Raw genomic sequence first — 22,657 nt, 5'->3', positions numbered from 1 at the left:
TTAAAGACATGACACTGCAGGCAAATGCCCACTTACAGTGTCTTGTATTATAACACTGTTTGGTACACAAAATATGCAATCAGCAGAATTCATAAGGTACAATACTATGATAATATGTGTTACAGTAATATAAAAATTAATATAAGATTAGATATGAAAAAGAAGTAAGTGAGGTTAGAACTTACATGATAACCAAGAAAATAACCAAGGAAAAATATATGAGCTTCACCTTATATATAAACCATGATATATAGATGTAATGATAGTAATTAGTAAATAACACAAAAATAAAAAATAAAAATAGGATGGACTCTATCTTCTGTACATAAAGAGACTGAACTACTAAAGAAAGTTAAGTCTGGTTACAGCGCCTTGAATAACGTAGTGTGGAAAACGGCACGGTTCTACGCTCTCTGGCTGGTTTCACTCGAAAATGATCCGCTAGAGGCGCTGGTGTTGTACCCGGTGCTTGGTATTCGTCTGCTTATAATGGAAGTAAATGGAGTTTTCGCTGCAACGTCTGATTCTTTTACATGAAGCATTTCTATAAATGTGATAATTGCTATGATATTTGGTACAGTGGTCGCGAAGATATTAACGAACATTCTAGACAGTCGACCACGTCCTGTTATCGTCATACTTTCGTTAATAATACGGGAGAAAAAATAGGCGTGGAATGCTCTTGGCCACTAAATTTTTGCGTATGAATTACGTTCATTATTATTATAATCATCATCATTTCTTTTAAAGATATACACACTGAAGCATTTGTATTTTTGATATTTACTGTCTCTTTTCTTCCGATTTAAAGTAATCGCGGCGATGATGATAACGATGATTGCATGAAACGACAAGGGGAACCCCACAAAACTTTCTTAGTGCCATCGACATGAGTGTAAGGGACAAACCAATGGGACAAGCGACACGGGATGTTCACACTGTCACACTAGTGACACACACTTCCAGACTGTAAAATAGCATTCATTGCACATGAGGGTCCAAACAGCAAACGACACGTTCATATGGCGTATTCGCGTGCTACTTGTTACTTCGGTCGGAAAGCTCCTTAAAGGAAGGGTGCTCAGACCGAAGTGACGCGCTACAGGGGGAGTTCCCAACTAAGTGACATCGACATGGTGCGTTCAGTCAACATGAGTGTAGTTGCTTGCGAACAACAGATAGGCGACACAATAAACCGCACATTACAACAACAGAGCTAGGCGACACGATAAGCCACACGTGTCGCTTTGTCGCTTCTGCGTCGCTGAAACTGAGCCATTTCCTCAATAGCTTGCAACATGTTGCCGTGGTTTGTTGTTCGCGCATATGCGATGCAATGAGTGTCTTGCTTTAGTGAGATTGCGCACCAAAGCGACAAGCGGCACGCGACACTTATCGCTTGAGGATTTCACCAACCGAACGCTGGCCTGTGCTTCCCGTCATGCCGCTACGATGTGAAATGTTGCTCTTGATTGGCTCCTTTCCAAGCAACATGTGTCGCTTCGGTATGAAAGTTGCCTTGGATCGAATGACCCGTGTCGCTTTGGTGTGAAAGCCTCGTATCATTTGTCGCGTGTCGCTTTGGTGTAAAATCTCCTTGAGGAAACGGTGCAGTCAGGGCTTGTGTCCCTACGGTTCAAAAGGCTGCATTGATTTCCGACTGCTCGCTTTCAAGCGACATTTGTGGTTTGTCGCCTCGGTATGAAATATCTCTAAGGATACTATTTATATTCTAATAACATAAAAAAATAAACTCTAATACACAGTCCAAGACCTGACGTCCGGAATCACATTGCGATGTTTCTTCTTGTGTTACGCACGCATACTATTTATTTATTCATTTTATTTTACTTTTCTTTCCAAATTAATGCCATTTCGTGGCTGCAAATCACTCCACAAATATAACTGTTTCCATCAATTCACGTACAGCCTTTCAAGACAAACAAATCTACATAATATATTCCAAAACTAACAAAGCCGCATTACTTTCATAAGAAAATTAGCACCGACATTGATCGCACTGCCATCTATGTTTCTCATCCGTCTGGGGAACCAGTTTCTTCGGTCGTTTTCCACACTACGTTATTCAAGGCGCTGTAGTCTGGTGTTGGAAGTAAGTTTCAGTTTCCCTTTTGAACCTTCTAAAACTTTGGAAGATGTCTATCTTATCATATGACTTTGCAATTTCGTTATATAACCTACACATTCTCCGAGTGGGTGCCGCGTTGGCTGACTTTGTTTGAGCTCTCGGTACTTGAAACAGTTCTTTCCGTGGTCTTACCTTATTATATGGTACATAAAAAAGGATTTCTGAGAGCAGCTGAGGCGAGTCTAATGAGTTGTTTAAAAGTTTATGCAAGAATAGTAACTGATGAATGTTTCTTCTATCGCCTAGGGATTGTACATTGAAATATTTTTTTAGGGTATGATGAGGAGTATATTTGGGGTAAACGCCGCTTTTTTTTTCAGTCTTAGGAATCGAAGGAACTTGTTTTGTACATTCTCTATTCTGCTGGTTTCATTTAGGGATCTACGTGTAAAAAAGAGTACAGAGAGGTTATATAATTTCGGTTTTGAAACACACTGCATTCAAATCCGAAACTGGTCTCGAATTTTCTTTTCGATCTTCTCAGATCGGTTCGGTTGCTTACATACACAAATTCAAATACCTGTCAATTCAGATGCGGCTGTTTGGCTTGTACCTTTCCACAGGATGAAGCAAGTATTGGAATTTGTAAGGTCTTCGCTCCAAACACAGGAGAACATCCTGCCATTCCAATATGCCTTTCTGTGTTTGTCTTCTAATGTTTACTTACAAGTAAACACTATAAGGCTTGAGACGCCTCAGAAAAAATGCCTATGCCTATAGGACGTGCATATACAATATTCTCTTGTTCTACCTTCAGAGCAACTGTTCGTGAATTTGACATGGTCGTCCAGAGCACCTATACAGATAAAAGACAACAGCTGGGACAACAACGACCTGGAGCTGCCAAGTTTCAAATTCAGATTTCAAACGTCGCAACACTCTACAGGATTTCGTATGTATTATGTAATTCAATAGGCATAGCTAACATTATTAGAACAGTCTTTCGACGCATTTGTCTGTAAGTTGCAGTTGCCCATTTTAGTAACTCTGATTACTATTTGAAATTAGAACTGTAATATAGTTTCTTTTTTAATAACTAGAAGAGAAATTAATAGTTACTTTTGCTTATACAGTAAAACCTCGTTAATCCGGACTAATGGGGGGGATAAGTTGACCGGTTTAACGAAAGTCCGGATTAACTCAAAAGAACAGTAGAAAGCGCATTAAAAATCCGTTTATAGCAAGAAAACACGTTTATTATGGTGTATTTAAAGGGAATAGGCCTAAATACACTATACAGTACAGTACAAAGTCTACGTGAAACAGAATTTCATCAGTGGTTGACTGCCTTTTCTTTGGGAAGTTCTCTTGTTGACTTCTAGCCACATTTAAAACCTTGCATTCTCCTTTTCTTTTTTTTTTTTTGCCTGTCCGGATTAAGCGAAGTCCAGCTTATGGAGGTTCGGTTTAACGACGTTTCACTTTAGTTGTTTTGTTTAATTTCTCGTCAAAAACACACTGTAGTGAATCAATCTATTTGTTTCTGGTCCATCAAAGAGATTTGATGTAGAGTTTGAGTTCTTGTTTTAAGTCCACTAAACATGGATAAGGCTAATCGGGACTAAACCTACGATTTAAAGTGGGATCTGAGCCACTGTGCAATGTGCCTCCACTGGGTATCAAACCGAGACGTCTTGATTACAAGGCGTTCTATATCGTTCAAGAATAAACTAGACAAAACAGAGCCAGTCGAGATCCTAGTGGTACACCTCTATTGATAAAAACAGGTTTTAGAGACAGTGTTTTGCAACCTGAATCTGAATAATATATGCTGCTCAACCATTTACAATAAATCTGTGTACCAAAATTATAAAGTTTAGTAACCAACGCTTTGTGGTTCACTGAATCAAACGCTTTAGACAACTCTAATCGGTGTTGTTCGCCGAAAGCCTGAGTGATGTCAGTTAAGAAGACAGAAAGATTCGTACTTATTGATCTCCCAACAATATACCCATGTTGGCTAATACTAATCTTATTTTTAAATTAAATAATATATTATAATTCAAAAATAAAAGTTGAACGAATAAATTAAATGTGAAAGAATATTATTGTGGAAATTTCTCACAAATTTCAGGTTTCAACCCTTATTCACTGTTCCTTACCATTTATCTGCGCCGGGAGCTCTCCACTCACCTCCTTATGACGTATTTCCCGAGCGGTTTGCTGGTTATCATCTCCTGGTGCAGCTTCATCATCGACCCCAACATGGTTCCCGGGAGGGTGGCTCTTATGGTCACCTCCCTGCTGACGCTCGTCACCATGTTCAGCTCGCTCAGGTAGGATACGTTAAGATTATTTATGTGTATGCATCGCTTCTTTGTAATGACCTGGACATTACATTGTAAAAAAAAAAGTGAAGGTAAAGTGTTCCCCTGTGCATAGCACCACGCCATGAAGGCGTATAGGGGGTGTGGGGGTAACGCCCCACACTTTCTTGATCCGGTCGTGAGTGGGGGTGATGTGATCAGCATCACGCCCCTGACCGCCTTTACCCCCCAGGGTTTCCCCCAGGTACCCATGTTATTCGACGCTGGGTAGGCGCCGGGGCCGCTTCCACCGTTAGGTAATCTTTGTTATTTAGTTAAAATATTCTGTTAGTTCGTTTTCTAATTTGGCAAATATTTATGATGTCACAGACAACTAGTGTCAGATAGAAAATAAATTAACATTGATGTGCCAGGACCTGGCAACATTTGACAAACTGATAGATTTATCAACAAGCATAAAATACGATAGAAACGGGAGAATAGTGGTAAAGAAATGTCGACAATAATGGTAATGTGTGGTTTAAAGTTTATAAATTACTGTTAAGAGCATTTATCTAAATACAATCCATTTATAAAAGTGAAATAGTAAGTTTTGTTTTCCACACATGGTGATTACAAGTGTATTTTGACAACGACATGAGGAGTGAAGGGTAAATTCCTGAACTGACTGAAAGGCACGTAACAAGATTAGCTGCCTCAATTTGTAATTTCCAGACACATATTCATGTTTCCAGTTGGAGTTTTTCAAGTTTTATGTCCACTTTATACTCAGATGTGCTAATCGGGACAGGACCTGCAGGTTAAAGCGGAATCCGAACCATTGTAGTAGATGAAGTCAGAGAGTTCTGCAACCTCTATTGAGGCTCGGTGAGGCTCGCCTTAATGGATTTTTCTCGTAAGGCATGAGCCTCATTTGATAGCAGTGTTGCCAGCTGCTTACGAGAAAAAATCACCAAGATTTTTTTGGGTCTAACGTAGCCTAAAGCAAGGAGCTGGCAATCTTGCTTGAGGCTCGCCTTAATAGATTTTTCTCGTAAGGCATGAGCTTTATTTTCTCGCAGTGTTGCTAATATTTTACTCGAAAAAATCACCAAGGTTTTTTTTGGGGGGGGGGGTAACCTAGCCTAAAACAAGGAGCTGGCAACTTTGCTTGAGGCTTGGTTTACAGTGCATAAAGCACCTAACCTAACCTAACCTAACCTAACCTAACCCAACCCAACCCAACCCAACCCAACCTAACCTAACCTAACCTAACCTAACCCAACCCAACCCAACCCAACCCAACCTAACCTAACCCAACCCAACCCAACCCAACCTAACCTAACCCAACCCAACCCAACCCAACCCAACCTAACCCAACCCAACCTAACCTAACCTAACCTAACCCAACCCAACCTAACCTAGCCTAAAGCAAGGAGCTGGCAATCTTGCTTGAGGCTTGCCTTACAGTGCATAAAGCAAGAAGCTGGTAACCTTGCTTGAGGCTTGTCTTACAGTGCATAAAGCAAAGTTGCCAACCTACTGGTATTTTTGCCATAGTTTTTTAAAAAAAAGAGAGGAGAGAGAGAGGGAAGAGTTAAACAACCGACGGCCCACCTACAGCTTTTTTTTTGTCTAACCTAACCTAAAGCAAGGAGCTGGCAACCTTACTTAAGACTCGCCTTACAGTGCATAAAGCAAGGTTGCCAACCTACTGGTATTTTTGCCATAGCCTTTTACAAAAAAAAGAGAGAGGAGAGAGAGAGAGGGAAGAGTTAAACAACCGACAGCTGCCAACACTCACCTACAGCTTTTTTTTTCTTGGTCTAACCTAGCCTAAAGCAAGGAGCTGGCAATTTTGCTCGAGGCTTGTCTTACAGTGCATAAAGCCATTTTTGCCAACCTACACACACTAAACAAGAAGATAGGTTAGGTTAGGTTAGGTTAGGTTAGGCAACAAACACGCACTGTCGTAAAAGAGAGAGAGATGGGCGGATGGTAATATAGTATGTGTGTGCGTGTGTGCGTATAATATGTAGCATTATTAACTAGAGTGTGTTGGCAATTTACTTACAACTAAAAAAAATAGAGATGCCAATGTTGCTGTAAGATGAAGAGAGAGAGAGATTTATGGCCGGCAACAGTGGTGAGCGATGTCCTCTCTCTTCTGTGCAATATGATATTATGATGTTACTGTAGTTTTTGACGAGGATTACGAGTTAACTAAAAAACCTGCAACTAGATAGAGTTGCCAGCACACACATGCTGTTGTAAGAGAGAGATGGGTGACTGGGAGGGGGGCAGCATTTCTGGCTATTCACAGTGGCGGATGTACTTCCTGTTTTTTCAAAAGCTAACAATAATGATGGAATTTCATGCTGACGCATTTATTTCGCTCAAAAATTCGTGTTCAGCACAGATAATGCTATGTAATTTTCACATCAGCTCAGCCAACTGTTGAGAAATAATGACGTCAGGTAACAGCATTGGTGGGGGTGACGTGATGAATTTACGAAAGTAGGAAAAATGACAGTGCTAAAAATTGAAGTATAGAACTATTTTCTAGAGCATACACATGCTGCTTAGGTTACAACAGCTGTTAACATCAGGTCTGGCAACTGTTGAGAAATAGTGACGTCAGTTAACAGCATTGGTAGCAGTGATGCGATGCGATGCGATGCATTAACTTGTGAATTTTCGAACTGGTAAAATGATGTGGCTGAAATGTAGGGGGAAGAATGTTCTAGACTGGATTTCTACTAGTCCACGTTGTTAACCTACATATTACTCCTCGACTAATAAACTAGAAGCTCGAGGGGCATCAGGTCTTATTTTTTATTGTGAGCTGCAAGAAGAACATTGTGATTGTGATTGAAATTAACTAACGTGAGTAAATTTGTTTGTTAGCTTGCATGAGTTGGCTTTGTGTTATATAAATAGGTAGTGTTGCTTCTGTGATTTGATTCTGTAATAACCAAACAAATGTAAAGGAATTGTAGATAAAAGGTAAAACTCTCTACAAAAACCAAACAATTCTTAAGCATATTGTGGAAGGAATATATACTCGCAAAGCACGCAAAAAGAAGAGAGAGAAAGTATACAAGTTTTAAGTGTGTTGCATGTATCTCTTTTTTTTTCTTGCTTTTTTTATATATATATTTATTACATATTACTATATACACCAAGCATATGCAAAATAGCAATATGCAGGGGTGTAAGAGGACGATTTTCTGGTAAGACGCCCAACAGTTAACCTCACTTCCACGTAGTACACCCTGGACTGTAGAGTAACGAGGCTCTGGCGTCTGGCAGACCAGTATAATTTTGCGTGTGTTAGCCTGTTTGTTTTTTTTTGTGCCTTTGATATTTAGTGGAGGTACATAGTGTTTCGAATTTTATTATTATTTAGTTTTATACACAGAAAAGATATTAAACATAAAATTAAATAAAATATATCTAATTATGTATTTTTTATCACAACAAGCATTCACAAAAAAAATAACAATAATGTGGTTTAAAGTTTTTTAACGTAATTGCTACGTAAACAAAATGGCCGACTTGCAATGAGTGTGTCAAAGTTTTTTTTAAGCCTAATTGCTACGTAAACAAAATGGCCGACTTACAATGACCGTGTCAAATATGAATAGATTGAGAGATGGAAAGAGAAGTTAAATATGCTTAAATAAAATGCTTTTTTTGTGCATAGCACCATACCATAAAAGCATATAGGAAGACTGCCATGTTTATGCATGGAACTTAAATATACATATAAAATTAAAATATTTGGTGCTGACCACATCACACATTGCTGACTTTGCATTGTATTTTCCTATATTCACATATGCGCAGTAAGGCTAATCTGGACCAGGCCTACAGTTTTTTTAAAGTAGGATCTGAACCACTATGTATTTTTATCGGGTTCGAACCTAGGACCTCTTGATTACAAGGCAACAATACAACTACCGCACTTTCGAGCCCTAGTGAATATGTAGGAAAAAACAACGGTATATACATAATCCAAAGTTGCGTGGTTCTAGGCCCCATAGGAACCAAGAAAATCAATGTCTTGGAAAAACATCTTAAGATATTTGTCTTAATCTTTAAGAAAGTCGACTTCCGGTCTGTCAAGATGTTACTTCCGGTCTGTCAAGAAAATTTTCTTAAGACAAATATCTTAAGATGTTTTCCAAGACATTGATTTTCCTGGTTCCTAATTGACCTAGGATGATGATTTTAGGTTTGTTGGATAGGATTTGACGAAAACTATACGACTAGCAAATAAAATCGATTCCACCCCCTCAAGTTTCGAAAATATAGACAATTTTTTAATTTTTTGAGAAACTTGATTTGCCGGCTTAGTTTTTACCCTATTTCGAAAATTTTAATGACATTTGATAAAAAATTGAATATACTCTACAACCTATTGGAAACATAATGATTAGTGCTTACTGTTTTCGAGTTATTTTAAATTTAAATTTCAAGATGTGATTTCTAAGTTGTTTTGTAACTCGTAAACTGGGGGTCGTATAAAAACCCATTCTTGTTTTATCTGCTATTGCCCGACAAATACTATAAACACAAATAATGTTTATTGTTTTGATTTAAAAAAATCGAAAATAACTTTGTTTTCTGAAAATAAAAAAAAATGTGTGTATGGAAAAAAAATACGATTGTGTAATTTTTTATGATGTATGTTTGCATGTAAAAATAAGTATACCTGAAAATTTTAGAATTTCAAAAATAGCTATATATATATATATTTGCTATTATATCAGCCGAAACAATAGAATATATATAAACAAGTACATTTTCATAGTTTCATACCTCTACTAGATTGGTAGAAAAATATACTAATGGGCAATAAAATCTGAAGAAGATTCGTGTCTAGCAAAAAATAAACTAAATAGAATTACACATGCATACAATATTTATTGTGCTTTTTTTTCTATCTACAATCATATTTTTCTTATATATTTTTTTAAATTTTTTTACAGGGTATATTAAAGCACATATTTGAGGAAAACAAAATTTTTCTCGTAAGGCATTTTTTTTGTAAACACTCTACCACCAACAGATCACATATAAATAAACATACCCCCCAAAAAAAATGCGCTCCATGAAAAGTTGCCCTGTGTGCAAAATAAGCATATCAAGCAGAAATTTTGCAAGACATTGTCGTACCTGCGTGCCAGGCAAGCATTTGGCTGCCACCGAACCATGTCCCAGGTGCGGTATACATATTACCATTAATAATTTAAAGAGGCATATAACATCATGCAAAATTGTCGTCGGAACACCTGTTCCACAACCGTCGACCAGCTCCACCAAGAGGAAGGCAGAAGCAGCCTCCATCAATGCACCATCCGCCAAACGCGTCAAGCCTGCGATGAAAGCAGACCGGTCTGCTTTCGAGCGTTTGTTGGAGGATTTTGTCATCACTTCGGAGGGCTTATGCGACGTGCGTAGCTTTTTGGAGGAGAAGCGAGCAGAGATAATTTCTATTCTCGGTGATGCGCTTGCAACGCACTCCACCAAATTCTACGCATCGCTACGTTGCCAGTACAAGAAGCCGTCCGATGAAATTTACAGCTTCTGCCACAACACCAAGGCGAAGACGCTGCATCTGGCGGATGTCAACAACCTCGAGGTCATCTACAACAAGTTTGCCGAGGAGCTGGTGGCGAAACAAGAAGAACATGAAGCTGAGGGCTCGGGGGGTTCGCTGTGTGGGGGGCCTCACGAACTGTGCGTCAAACTTTGCAAGTTTACGCCTCTCTCCGCCTCCAGCTACGTCCCCTTACCACCTTCCATCGCGGCAAAGAAGGCCGTCCTGAACATTCAGAACAGCGACGCCAAGTGCTTCGTATGGTGTGTTCTGGCAGCGTTGCACCCTGTCAACAGGAAAAACCAACCACACCGAGTTAACCACTACCTACCCTACGAGTCAGAGCTGGAAGTTGCGATGGTTGGGATCGACTATTCCGTAGAGGTCCCGGACATTCAAAAGTTCGAGGCTCGTGCGCGGTTGGCTATCAACGTTTATGGCCTCACTGACAAAAATGCGGTGTACCCCATCCAGGTGAGCGACGTAGAGGACGATGGTGCGCAGGAAATTCACCTTCTGCTCATCAAGGACGAGACCCATCACCACTACACCCTTATCCGTTCCCTCTCCCGGTTGGTGTCGAGCCAAAAAAGCAAGCATCGTGGTAGCATAGAAGTTTGTCGAAGGTGTCTGTTCACTTTTGACAATCAAAAACAGCAGGATTATCAGCGCATCAGAGGCCCCAACATCGCTGCCGAGAAGCTCGCTCGCCACAAGTTCTACTGTAGTAACAACGAGCCGGGTGTGGCAGTCTTGCCCGAACCTGGTGTCGTGGAGCGTTTCCGCATGCACGGTGCCATGGTGGAGCACCCCGCTATCATCATCGCAGATTTCGAGGCCTTCCTCAAACCCCTGTCCACTTGCGATCCCGATCCCGAAGTTTCCTCCACCACCCCTTACCAACTCCACGAGGCATCCAGTTTCGCATACGTTGTGGTGCGACGTGACCAGCACATCGCCCCCGAGCCCTACGTGTATCGCGGTCCCGACGCAGCCAAACACTTCCTCGAGAGGATGGTTGTCGAGGCCATCGAGATAGGGAAGGTACTGTTGGCCCCCAAGTCTATGCTCCCACTGTCCCCCGACGATCAACGTAGACACGACGAGGCCATCGCTTGCCCTGTCTGCGTCAAGGAGTACACCGCCAACAACCGTAAAGTCCAACACCATGATCATTTTAACGGTAGGTATGTTGGTCCATGGTGCAACGGATGCAACCTCATGGCCCGGGACCCGCGCTTCATCCCTGTGTTTTTTCATAATGGCTCGGGATACGACTTCCACCACCTGATCAAGCATCTTGGATACGACAACAAGGGAATCAACGTTCTCGCCCAGAACGAGGAGCGTTACATCAGTGTGAGCAAACGAGTGTCGATCCCGGGATCACGCTCTACCGTCGAGCTTCGCTTCCTCGACTCCCTGAGGTTCCTCCCGGCAAGCCTCGATGCTCTCGCGGGGAAGCTTAGCGACGAGCAAATGCTCATCACTTCTGCAAACGTTCCGAACTTGGACGCCGGCCTCTTCAAGCGTAAGGGGGTCTATCCCTACGAATACATCACAGACCCTTCCAAGTTCGCGGAGACGTCGCTACCTCCCCAGGCGAAGTTCTACAGTCAGCTACGAGGCTCGAACATCACCGACGAAGAATATCACCATGCCCAGTCCATGTGGCGCGAGCTGGGCTGTCGAACTCTCGGGGACTACCACGACGCCTACCTCAGACTTGATGTAACGCTCCTCGCCGACGTGTTCCAGACGTTCCGTGCGACCGCAATAAAAATCTACCAGCTGGACCCCGCCTACTTCTATAGTCTCCCCGGACTGGCGTGGTCAGCCATGTTTCTGGTGACGAAGATCGAGCTGGAGCTTCTTTCCGATTATGACATGGTGCTGTTTGTGGAACGCGGCATCCGGGGTGGAATGGTCCAGGTGTCGCAACGGTACGCGCGCGCCAACAACCATCACATGGCTACTGGCTACGACCCCTCACAACCGTCCAGCTACATCATGCACACGGACGTGAATAACTTGTACGGACACTCCATGATGCAGCCACTCCCCTTTAGAGGGTTCGAGTGGGCCGACCCCTCCAACTTTAACATTGAAAGCTTCGACGATTCAGAACATGGGTTCTTCGCCGAGGTTGATCTGCAATTCTCCGAGAAGCTGCAGGATTTGTTCAACGATCTCTCCCCTGCACCCGAGTTCAAGTGTCCACCCAATTCCAACCAGAAGAAGCTCGTCATGGATTTCGAGCCCAAGAAGAATTACGTCCTACACTACCAGAATCTCCGGTGGTTGATGCAGCAAGGGGTCGCGGTCCACGCAGTTCACCGCATCCTCAAGTTCAAGCATTCTCCGTGGTTGCGTCCATATATTGAAGTCAACACCAAACACCGCACCGCAGCCACGTCCGAGCTTGATAAGGATTTCTTTAAGCTTATGAACAATGCGGTGTTCGGGAAAACCATGGAGAATGTACGGAATCGTGTAGATGTGAGGCTAATATCAAACAAAGCACAATATTGCAGGCTCGTAGCAAACCCGTTATTCAAATCGGGGACTATTTATAACGAACAGCTTGCTCTGGTGCATATGAGGAAGAGCGAGGTGAAGCTCAACAAGCCAATTTATGTTGGCGCCTCAGTATTAGACCTGAGCAAGCTGCACATGTTTCAAATATATTATGGGATACTACGCCAGCACTATAACGACAATATTAGCCTACTCTACACGGACACGGACAGTTTAATATATCAGGTTCGCACAGCCGACGCGTACAAGGATATGGCCACGGTTCCATCTTTGGTTGACCTCTTCGACACCTCAAACTATCCCCAGCCGAACCGATACGGCATCTCGGCTCGCAACAAGATGGTGCCCGGCAAACTCAAAGACGAGAAGAAAGGTGATGTGGCTCTCGAGGATGCCGGTCTTCGCTCCAAAACCTATGCCATCAAAGCCGAGGGCAGCGTTACCAAGAAGGCCAAGGGTGTCGGCAGACAGGTGGTTCGGAAGCATCTCACATTCGAGGACTTCGTCGATTGCCTCAAGACCAGGTCGCTGGTTTTAAGAGCAGAACAGCGCATCCAGAGCGTCGACCATGTGTTGACCACAAACAAAGTTAGAAAAATTGCGCTGGATCCCAATGACGATAAGAAGTACGTCCTCGAGTGTGGTATTCACACATTGTCGTGGGGGCACTATCGCTTAGCAAAAAGCAAAACCTGCAACATATGTCCATCTTCAACAGAAGATTAATAAAAACAAAACAAAACAAAAAAAAACATTTTGACTGTCATTACAAAAAACTTTGACCGTATTCTTAAATAACCAGCATGCCTATGAATTTGTTCGGTTTCAAAAAACAGATCATTATGGAAACCATACCAGATCATGAAGTCTTACCTTCCGTGTTACCTAAACTCAACGGTCTGTTGATCATTCACCTCAACAGCATTTGGACGAAACTGAATGACGATGTGGGCAAAATGTTTTATGTTTTTAATAACAATTTACATTTCTACGAAATTCCGATCGACGGGAAACTTCAAATCACCGTGAATCCGGAAAACGCAGGCGAAATCAAAATTTCTACCGGCAAGAACATTTTTCGAATCAAGCACGACAAGATGCTTTCTAACATTACGTACGATGTGTCTGCAGGAGATTATCTTTACATGGAACTCCTCGGAGATTACGACAAACTTATTCCTCTCTTCGTAGAATTACGAATCGTCTATCCTATTATAAATAACCGTTAACCAAAAATGCCTAACGACATTTTCGGCAACACCAAGCGTGTAGACCATGCAGAAGAGATTCTCATGTTGGACGTTCGAGTTAAGAAGTTGAGGACCGATTTGATCGCTTTGCAGGAGACCTTAAACAAAAGTTTAGAGTCGGAAATTGCCACGCTCCAAACGCAATGTCTCGACCCCATTCTGAAAATCGATTCCGAACTAAAAACGCTGATAAAAAATTATGTCGACGTACCTTCTTACGACAGCGTTCAAAATATACAGTTGAGCGTGGATTCGCTTCAAAATGATTTGGCCAAATTACAGCAATTTCAATCGAAAAATGAAGATTTGGAAAAATTGAAACTCGAAATCGAAGAACGAACTTCCGCAATAGAAAAGAATTTCTCTGAACTTCAAACCGTCGTGAACGATATAGACGCAGAACGCTTGCATGTCGTCGTTTCCAAATTACAAGAAGAATTCACCGGCACGTTGGAAGAAATTAAATCCAAGTTGCAGACTTTGGAAGATACAATGACGAACCTACCATCGTCGGACGAACTGCAGGTCATCGGTAAAAGCGTCGCGAACATAAAAATTCAATTGGAGGCCTATCGAGATTTCGAACACATTCAAACCACCATCGCTACGCTTCAGGCGTCCTTGGAATTGATCAACGAAGAAATTAAAAATATTCACGCTGAAGCGAGAGCGTTGACGAGCATTCAAACACGTTGAGCACGGTTCAGCAGAAGATCGAATATTTAGAAAATTTGAACGTCGAAACGAATCTCGCTCATTTTCATCACGTACTCGACAACATACAGGGTGACTTGGAATCGTTACGGACGAGCGTGCCTTCGAGCGAAGATTTGGAAAAATTGAAAACGGCGGTGACGGCACTATCCGATTCGAACGACATCAAAAGCTCATTGAGCGATCTCGAGAGTAGGGTGGCCAATCTCCCCACCTCCAAAGAATTGCACGCTTTGAAAAGAAACATATCTCGAATGCTGAAACGACTAGAAACGGAAACGGCGAACGTGGAACAGATTCGAGACGAAATTAGTTCGCTGGTGTCGACGCTGCCCACTTCGCAGAGCGTCGCCGACCTTCACACGCAGTTTACAGAGATGCGAAGCATCGTGAACGATCTTACCGAGAAGAGCTCGAAATTGAATCAAGTCGAGAACCTTCAGAACATTGTCGTCAACATCAGAGATCAAGTTGGAGTGCTGGAATCCACGCAGGAATCGACGCTGGCCTCTTTCGGTGCCAAGTTGCAAGAACTCAACGAAAACTACAAGCAGTTGAACGTGGAAGTGAAAATCAAACCGTCGTTTTCTGCCGTAACGGATACCATAATCGAGCATTTGCTGCCCATCGAAAATAAACTCGGACAAGTTCACAGTAATCTGCTCGGCGTCGACACTAAATTCGCTAAACTGCATTCTCTGCAAGCCATCGAAATCAACAGCGTTCCCAATCAACAGAGAATCTCCACGTTCGTCGAAGGTAACAAACTGTACATGTTGCATCCTTATCATCCGTACTACAAGTTTCTCCTCGATGGCACGATTCAGATAAACGAATTTTCGTACTGGTCTCACGGCAGAAAAGCTAGCGTTCCTACCATGACCTTGATATCGAATCGTGGTGTCCAGAAAGCAGGAAACATTCCTCTGGCACGTTGGAACGAAACGCGCAACATATATGAAATACACGAAGACGATGATCTCACCGTTTTCGACGTGAGTGCCGGCGATAAGCTGATCATTCAAAACACGAGCGAAGTGCCACCCTCTTTGAATCCCATCACGCTTGTGCTTCTTTTGAAACGTAATCTCTAAAAAAAATGTCTAGGCAAGCCATCGTCGAAGAATTGCATAAACCTGCACGCCGCAACTACGAACGTTTGGCTGTGGTAACCAAGGGCATCGACGACCTCTGGCAAAGTTACCTCGTGGAGATGAGGAGCGGCAATTTGAAAATCGTACATAAATTGAACAAGGGCAACAAGTACCTTCTCACCGTCATAGACACGTTTTCGAAATTCGCATGGGCTCTACCTTTGAAGGCGAAAACGGGATCGTGTGTCACGGAAGCATTCAAATTAATTTTTCGCGAAAGCGGCGGCAGACGACCTCGGTTTCTGCAAACGGACAACGGTAAAGAATTTTACAACGCCGTATTCCAAAAGTTTATTCAAAAACACAAGATTCGACATTATTCGACCTTCAGTCACATCAAAGCCAGCATCGTGGAAAGATTCAATCGAACCTTGAAAACACACATGTGGAAACGATTCACGCTTCGGGGAAATTACAAATGGGTTGACATCCTGCCGGAACTCGTCGACACCTATAATGATACGGTACACAGAACGATAGGCATGAAGCCAGCCGACGTTACGAAATCTGACGAGCAGCGTTTAATTTCTACCGTTTACTGTCCAAAGTACACACCCACGACAAAAAAAGCTAAATACAAAATTGGAGACCAGGTGAGGATCAGCAAATTCAAACGCGCCTTCGAGAAGGGATTCACAAAAAATTGGAGCACGGAACTTTTTACGGTGGTTCGAGTTTTACCCGGAAACCGACACACGTATATAATAAAAGATAGTAGCGGCGAGATTTTGAAAGGAAGATTTTACGAAGAGGAACTCTCTAAAACGAAACACCCCGACACGTACCTCATCGAGAAAGTATTGAATGGAAAGGTGACAAACTGTTTGTCAAATGGCTGGGACTTCCGGAAAAGAGTTGGATCGACGCGAACGAAGTGATCTTGTGAGTACGTGGAACGTGGTGAAGCGTCTACCGGATCCGGAAAGTCAAACGAAGAAAAAGAACGGTGAGTTGCTTCCCGACAGCATCCGCTGTCTGATCGTAGGTCCTTCGGCGTGTGGGAAAACGACATTGCTCGTGGACAATTTTCTCCTCGCACCGAATTGGTTAGATTGGAAGAACAGGCACCTGTACGTGTTCTCGAAAAGTTTGGAGCAATCCAAATACCAGCAACTGATGAAAGTGTACGATGGTCTGGACATTGCAACGTTCGCTTCGGAAATAAAACCACTCGATGATTGTCGTGAAAATTCAGTCGTTGTGTTCGACGATGCCATCCTGGAAAATCAAAATGAAATTCGCAACTTTTTCACGCAAGGTCGTCACAAAGGAATGGATTGTTTTTACCTAGCTCAAACGTTTTCCAAAATTCCAAAACAGTTAGTGCGCGACAACGCTAATTTCATATGTTTGTTTCGTCAAGATCACACCAACCTCAAGCACGCGTACGATGACTACGTAGGCGGAGACATGAACTACAATCAATTTTCGGAACGCTGCTGCTCTACTTGCTGGAACGGTGACGATTTCGGATTCGCGACGATCGACATGACGAGGAAACCCAACGATGGAAAATACAGAAACAAAATCAACGACTTTCTAAACGTTGCAACGTTGTGAGAAACGACGTGTATAAATAACGTCATGACGAAACGAAAAATCGAAGACGAAAATCTCAAGTTGCGAAAATACCTCGCGAAACGCTTCAAAGGTTGGAAATCCGAGAATCGCGGATTCTACGAAGAGAAGAAACGTCAGGATCAACCTGTGATCGATGCCATCAGCGGTCTAGGTAAAGAAATTAAAAGTGTCACTGAACAAAATAAAAATTTGATCAACGAACTCGTGCCGCTCGCAGCTAAAAGTTACGCCGTACCCACGCCCATTTCGAGCATTCCTTCGACACCGTTCGAACTGAAGGATGCACCGGCACGACGTCGAGCTATTGGTAGCACGTCTTCGGATAAAATCGAGTTGGGACCTTTGACACGAGACTACCTGAGCACGGGGAAATTCGACAAGGATGAAGTGTTCGGATTGTATCCCAGCATGGAAACCAGCGAAGGCGGCGGTGTGGTGTGGAAGATTGGGAAATCGAAGGTGACCTTCGAAGGCAACGACATTAAAGTCAATTTAGGCGACAAGGATAGTTGGAACAGGTATCCGGGTACGGTGGGACTGTGGGAACTCGTCGCCAAAAAGCAGCCGAAAGATTACACCGACGAAGATTACCAGAGTTACAAGGAAATTCTGATCATGACGGATGCCTTGTACCAGAACAACGACGCCTCGCAGAATAGGGTGAAATCGAGCAGCGGCGAGAAGTACAGGAATCTCATCAAACCGATTTGGAACCAGGTCAAAACAGGCAGCGGCGTCAAACGCTACAACACGTTACCCAAAGAATTCGTTTGGGTGGATGATGTGAGGAAACTCGTGGACCGATTGTTGGTGATAGCCGGCGAGGAGAATGCAGGCAACCGTAATTTCTACAACGAGAAGGTTGGCATCGTGGACATGATCAGCACGAAACTTTCCAACTTCATCGTGAACGACGACAAGGGCATAGGTTACCTGATCAAAATCATCAACACGCTGCCTCCGAAATTTTGGAACGTGGCCGAAGGAAAGGGGCTCGTGAACGACATCATCAACAAGTTACCTTTCGAGATGCATCTACCTGGCTACCAGTACTGCGGACCGGGTACCAAACTCGAGAAAAGATTGGAGAGAGGAGACAAGGGTGTGAATCCGTTGGACGCGGCATGCAAAGATCACGACATCGCCTACAACACCACGCAGACGGATCTGGACGCACGTCACGAAGCAGACAGAAAGTTAGAGCACGCAGCTTTCAAAAGGTTTGTGAGCAGAGACGCATCGCTGGGTGAACGGGTCGCCGCACTGGGTACCACCATCGCCATGAACACGAAACAAAAATTGGGGTGGGGTATATAAATAACATACCGTAAAAAACTACACAAGAAAAAATCTCAGAATATATATATAAATAACATACCGTGAAAATAACACATAGAGCATCAACATGAAGCCCAAGGGTGTCGTGTACCAGATACCATACTCCAATCTTAAAAATCTAGGTGCCCTCGATGGGTTACTCACCAAGAAACAACGCGAGAAGAAACGTTCTTGCTTGAGCAAAGGACACGGAATGAAATTGCTGCTCAGCACACCTCAATTGAAAAGATTGCAGCGTTCGCGGAAACAGCAAAAGATCGGAGGTTTCATATTCAGCATCCCGGCCATCCTGGCAGCATTGGGGGCCGTTGGAAGTTTGGCCGGCGGAAGTGCCGCCATCGCGAAAACCGTCATCGACTCGAAGAAGAACAAAGCGGAATTGGAAGAACAGAAACGTCACAACCTGGCCATGGAGAAAAAAAGAGGCAAGGGCGTGATGAGAAAGTTTAAAAAAAAGAAACAACGGCACTCACCAACCGAGACATTGAATCTCTGATCGGACCGTTACAAATCAAACACTTCAGAGGAGTTTTCATGTCCGACTCGTTACCTTCAAGCGTGAAAAGAAGAGAATGCGGAGTAGTCAACTTGGACGGTCAAGAAAATCCAGGCACGCATTGGATATGTTACCACAAAAATGATGATAAAGCATTCGTTTTCGATTCTTTCGGAGGTGTTCCACCTACAAATTTAATTCATTATCTGAAAACGAACAAAACCTCTATATACTACAACGACGAACGCATTCAAAATTTCGGAGACGTGAACTGCGGTCATCTCTGCCTCTCCGTGCTCGCGTTTCTCTCTAAAATAAATAACCCTACGATCGAGGATTTCCAGAAAGCACTGTGGAACCTCAAACAGCATCACTAGGATGGGCGTGTTCCATCTCACGAGCGAATCTTCAATCTTGAAACTCACGCTGCACGACGACATCGTCTATCCTAAATCCGTGGCTCTGCGTGCATTCTACAGCATGTACCTCATACCTAACGTCACGCAGCACAACAACAAAATTAGCGTCGGAAGCGAACACATCGTCGTCACGCCAGGACAATACAATCTTTCCACTTTGCAAGCTCAATTACCCAAAGGCACATACCTTTCTCAAAATTCGGTCACGCACAGAGTGGAAATCCTATCCGCGACGGAGACCGTGGACCTGGGCACCATGGGAGAACTTTTAGGTTTCGAGAACGACACCAAACTCGAAGCTGGCATCAAGCACGTAGCAACCAACATTCCTAAATTCTTGGCCATAGAGACTCTGAATGTACACTGTAACGTAGCCGAAGGTATGATCACGAAATCTTCGGACGGATTGTTAGGAAGTCACAAGCAGACGGGAATCATAGCCACGTTAAAACCAAGTTCAGAGTTCATGGAACCGATCATCTACACGCCCTCTTCGCCGATCTATTTTCCAGTATGTCGCAACCGCATAGACGACATAGAGTTGGTGGTGACGAACGAGAAAGGAGACGTGGTGGATTTCGCAGGTGCCACTACGACGGCCATCGTGGAGATCAACGTATAATAAATAACCATACATGTAAAATGGAACAAATCGAAAGTTACGAATTGCAATCTTTTCCTCCCAACCGTCGCACGTTCGCCAATCTGAACGAAGCGAACCGGGAGATCGAATACGACGTGGACGTAGGGGATGGGTTCGTTCATCCTCACAGAGCGGACCTCTACCTTCAATTCGACGTGGTGAAGAAGGAAAGCGGAGAAGCGTTTCCCGCAGCAGCAAATTTGATACTCGTGGACAACTTCGTGCCTCACCTGTTCTCGCAGGTGGAGGTGAGGAAACACAACACCGTCATCGACAGAATAGATTATCCAGGCATCACGTCGACGGCAGTGGGAACATTGAAATTATCCAAAACGGACGCAGCATACTACCAGGCGGGAGGGTTCGAAGCGGGGACCAAAATATCGACGAGAAATCACACGGTGCTCTTTCCCATGCGTCTGCTGCCTGGTTTCTTCTCGGACTACAAGGAGATCATGTGGAAGGGAGGACTGAGGATCACGTTTCGAAGAGCGGCCAACGACAACGACGCACTGATGCGATACGCTACTTTGGGTCCGGACGGCACCACGCCGCTGCCCAACACTTTACCCGAAGCAGCGAAATGCGTCATCCGGAGCATGGAATTGAGAATGCCGGTGGTGGAATACGAAACAAACTACGCCCTCAAGTACAAAGCGGAGATCTTGAAAAGTCCGCAGGTGCCGATTCACTTTCACGGTTACCAGTGCGTGCAGAAAATGGCGTCGGGAAGTCACATGGAATTCGACGTGACGACGCAGTTCAACAACATACAGTTCGACATGCCAGATTTCGTCGTAGTGCTCTTTCAGACCGGGCGCGATAACAACCAGGAGAAAGATTCCAGCAAATTCGACGACTGCAAGATCAAGAACGTTTATCTCAAGAATGGACGCAACGAAGTGTTCCCGCGCGAGAATTACAACCTCGACGTGACAAAAAACGATTACCTCAAACTTTACGAAGCGTTCTCGGCTTACAAACGCGTGACCGAGGGAAGCGTGGACATGTACTACACGCCCAGCGAGTTCAAAGCACGGAGACCCATGACCGTCATCAACACATCTAAGAGAAAGAAGGTTGTGGTCAACGATCGAACCAACATCAAGGTCGTCTGCGAGTTCCACGATGCCTTGCCCGAGGATACCCTATGCAGTGTCATCCTGATTGCAGAGAAGTCCTTCGCCTACGACGTGAAGAACGAGAGGGTCACAGAGCAGTTTTAACAAGTTTTTTAACATCTTTTCTTGCACAAATAAGAAATTTTTTGTACTAGCACAATCAGTTACAATAGCACAATACGAATTTCACTAGTTCAGATCAGTTACAATGTCAATTTCATTAGTTATCAGTTACAATATCTTTTTTGCACTATAGCACGAGAGACAATCAGAAAATTTGCACAAAAAAAATTTGTTCTTGTTTTTACACGTGAAAATTAACAATAAAATTTCTTTTTTTATCGTTTCAGATGCTGTCGAAACATCAAAAACACATACACACACACTAGAAAAAAAAGCATGCAACTTTATTTGTAACACACACATATTCTCCATCTTCATCAAGAAAATATTATAATAAACATAATTATTTTTATCTATATCTCACAATAAAACTCTATATCCAAAAATATCACAACATCAAATAACACTAGAGTCGTTAGTACACGTTGCATGCATTACGGAGGTCCTCTGTAGGGTTTCATGGAAGTTTGGGGGAAAAAAAAAAACACGTGAAACCCTACAGAGGTGCGGTTATCTAGAGCCGTAGCCGTTAGAACCTTGTTGGGTTGGGCACCACGCACCCTGGCGGGGTTAGGGGCCAGGAATCTTAAAAAAAATTTTAAAAAATTATTTGTTTTGCTTGCGTCACAATACAAAAATAATAAGAAGCACCAGCGCGCGCACGTGTGTATAGCACATCGTGTTTCCCCCGAGAGAGGTTTACAAAAATCACGATAGGTCTCTCTTTTTATCTTACAGCAATGTTGGTATCTCTATCTTTTTTTTTAGTTGCAGGTGGGTTGCCAACACACTCTAGTTAATAATGCTACATATTATACACACACGCGCACACGCATACTGTGTTGCCATCCATCCATCTCTTTCTCTTTTACGGCAGTATATATTTGTTGCCGGCTCTCCTTGCCCAGTGTATGTATGTTACGCCAGTATATAAATTGGCTAAACCCTTGCCAAGTAAAAAAAAAACTGTAGGTAAATATTAGCGACATTGTCAGTTGTTTAACTCTTCCCTCTCTCTCTCCTCTCTCTTTTTTTTGTAAAAGGCTATGGCAAAAATACCAGTAGGTTGGCAACCTTGCTTTATGCACTGTAAGGCGAGTCTTAAGTAAGGTTGCCAGCTCCTTGCTTTAGGTTAGGTTAGACAAAAAAAAAGCTGTAGGTGGGCCGTCGGTTGTTTAACTCTTCCCTCTCTCTCTCCTCTTTTTTAAAAAACTATGGCAAAAATACCAGTAGGTTGGCAACTTTGCTTTATGCACTGTAAGACAAGCCTCAAGCAAGGT

At 43.2% G+C, this 22,657-nt stretch overlaps 1 protein-coding gene across 1 annotated transcript in view; it reads left to right on the top strand.

Moving 5' to 3' along the window:
* The window catches only part of LOC145999743 (glutamate-gated chloride channel alpha-like), a 30,331-nt gene that overhangs the window by 5,669 nt on the left and 2,005 nt on the right, over window positions 1-22,657 (top strand). Inside the window, exons 5-6 of the mRNA XM_083137028.1 lie at window positions 2,907-3,041; window positions 4,224-4,425. Coding sequence (XP_082993154.1) covers window positions 2,907-3,041; window positions 4,224-4,425 — 337 coding nt within the window. The remainder of the gene's footprint in view (window positions 1-2,906; window positions 3,042-4,223; window positions 4,426-22,657) is intronic.

The sequence above is a fragment of the Lepisma saccharinum genome, chromosome 15 (assembly GCF_977018435.1).
Source record: "Lepisma saccharinum chromosome 15, izLepSacc3.1, whole genome shotgun sequence".
Lineage (NCBI taxonomy): Eukaryota > Metazoa > Arthropoda > Insecta > Zygentoma > Lepismatidae > Lepisma > Lepisma saccharinum.
The sequence above is the reverse complement of the archived record's forward strand: the minus strand, read 5'-3'. Positions and strand labels throughout refer to the sequence as shown.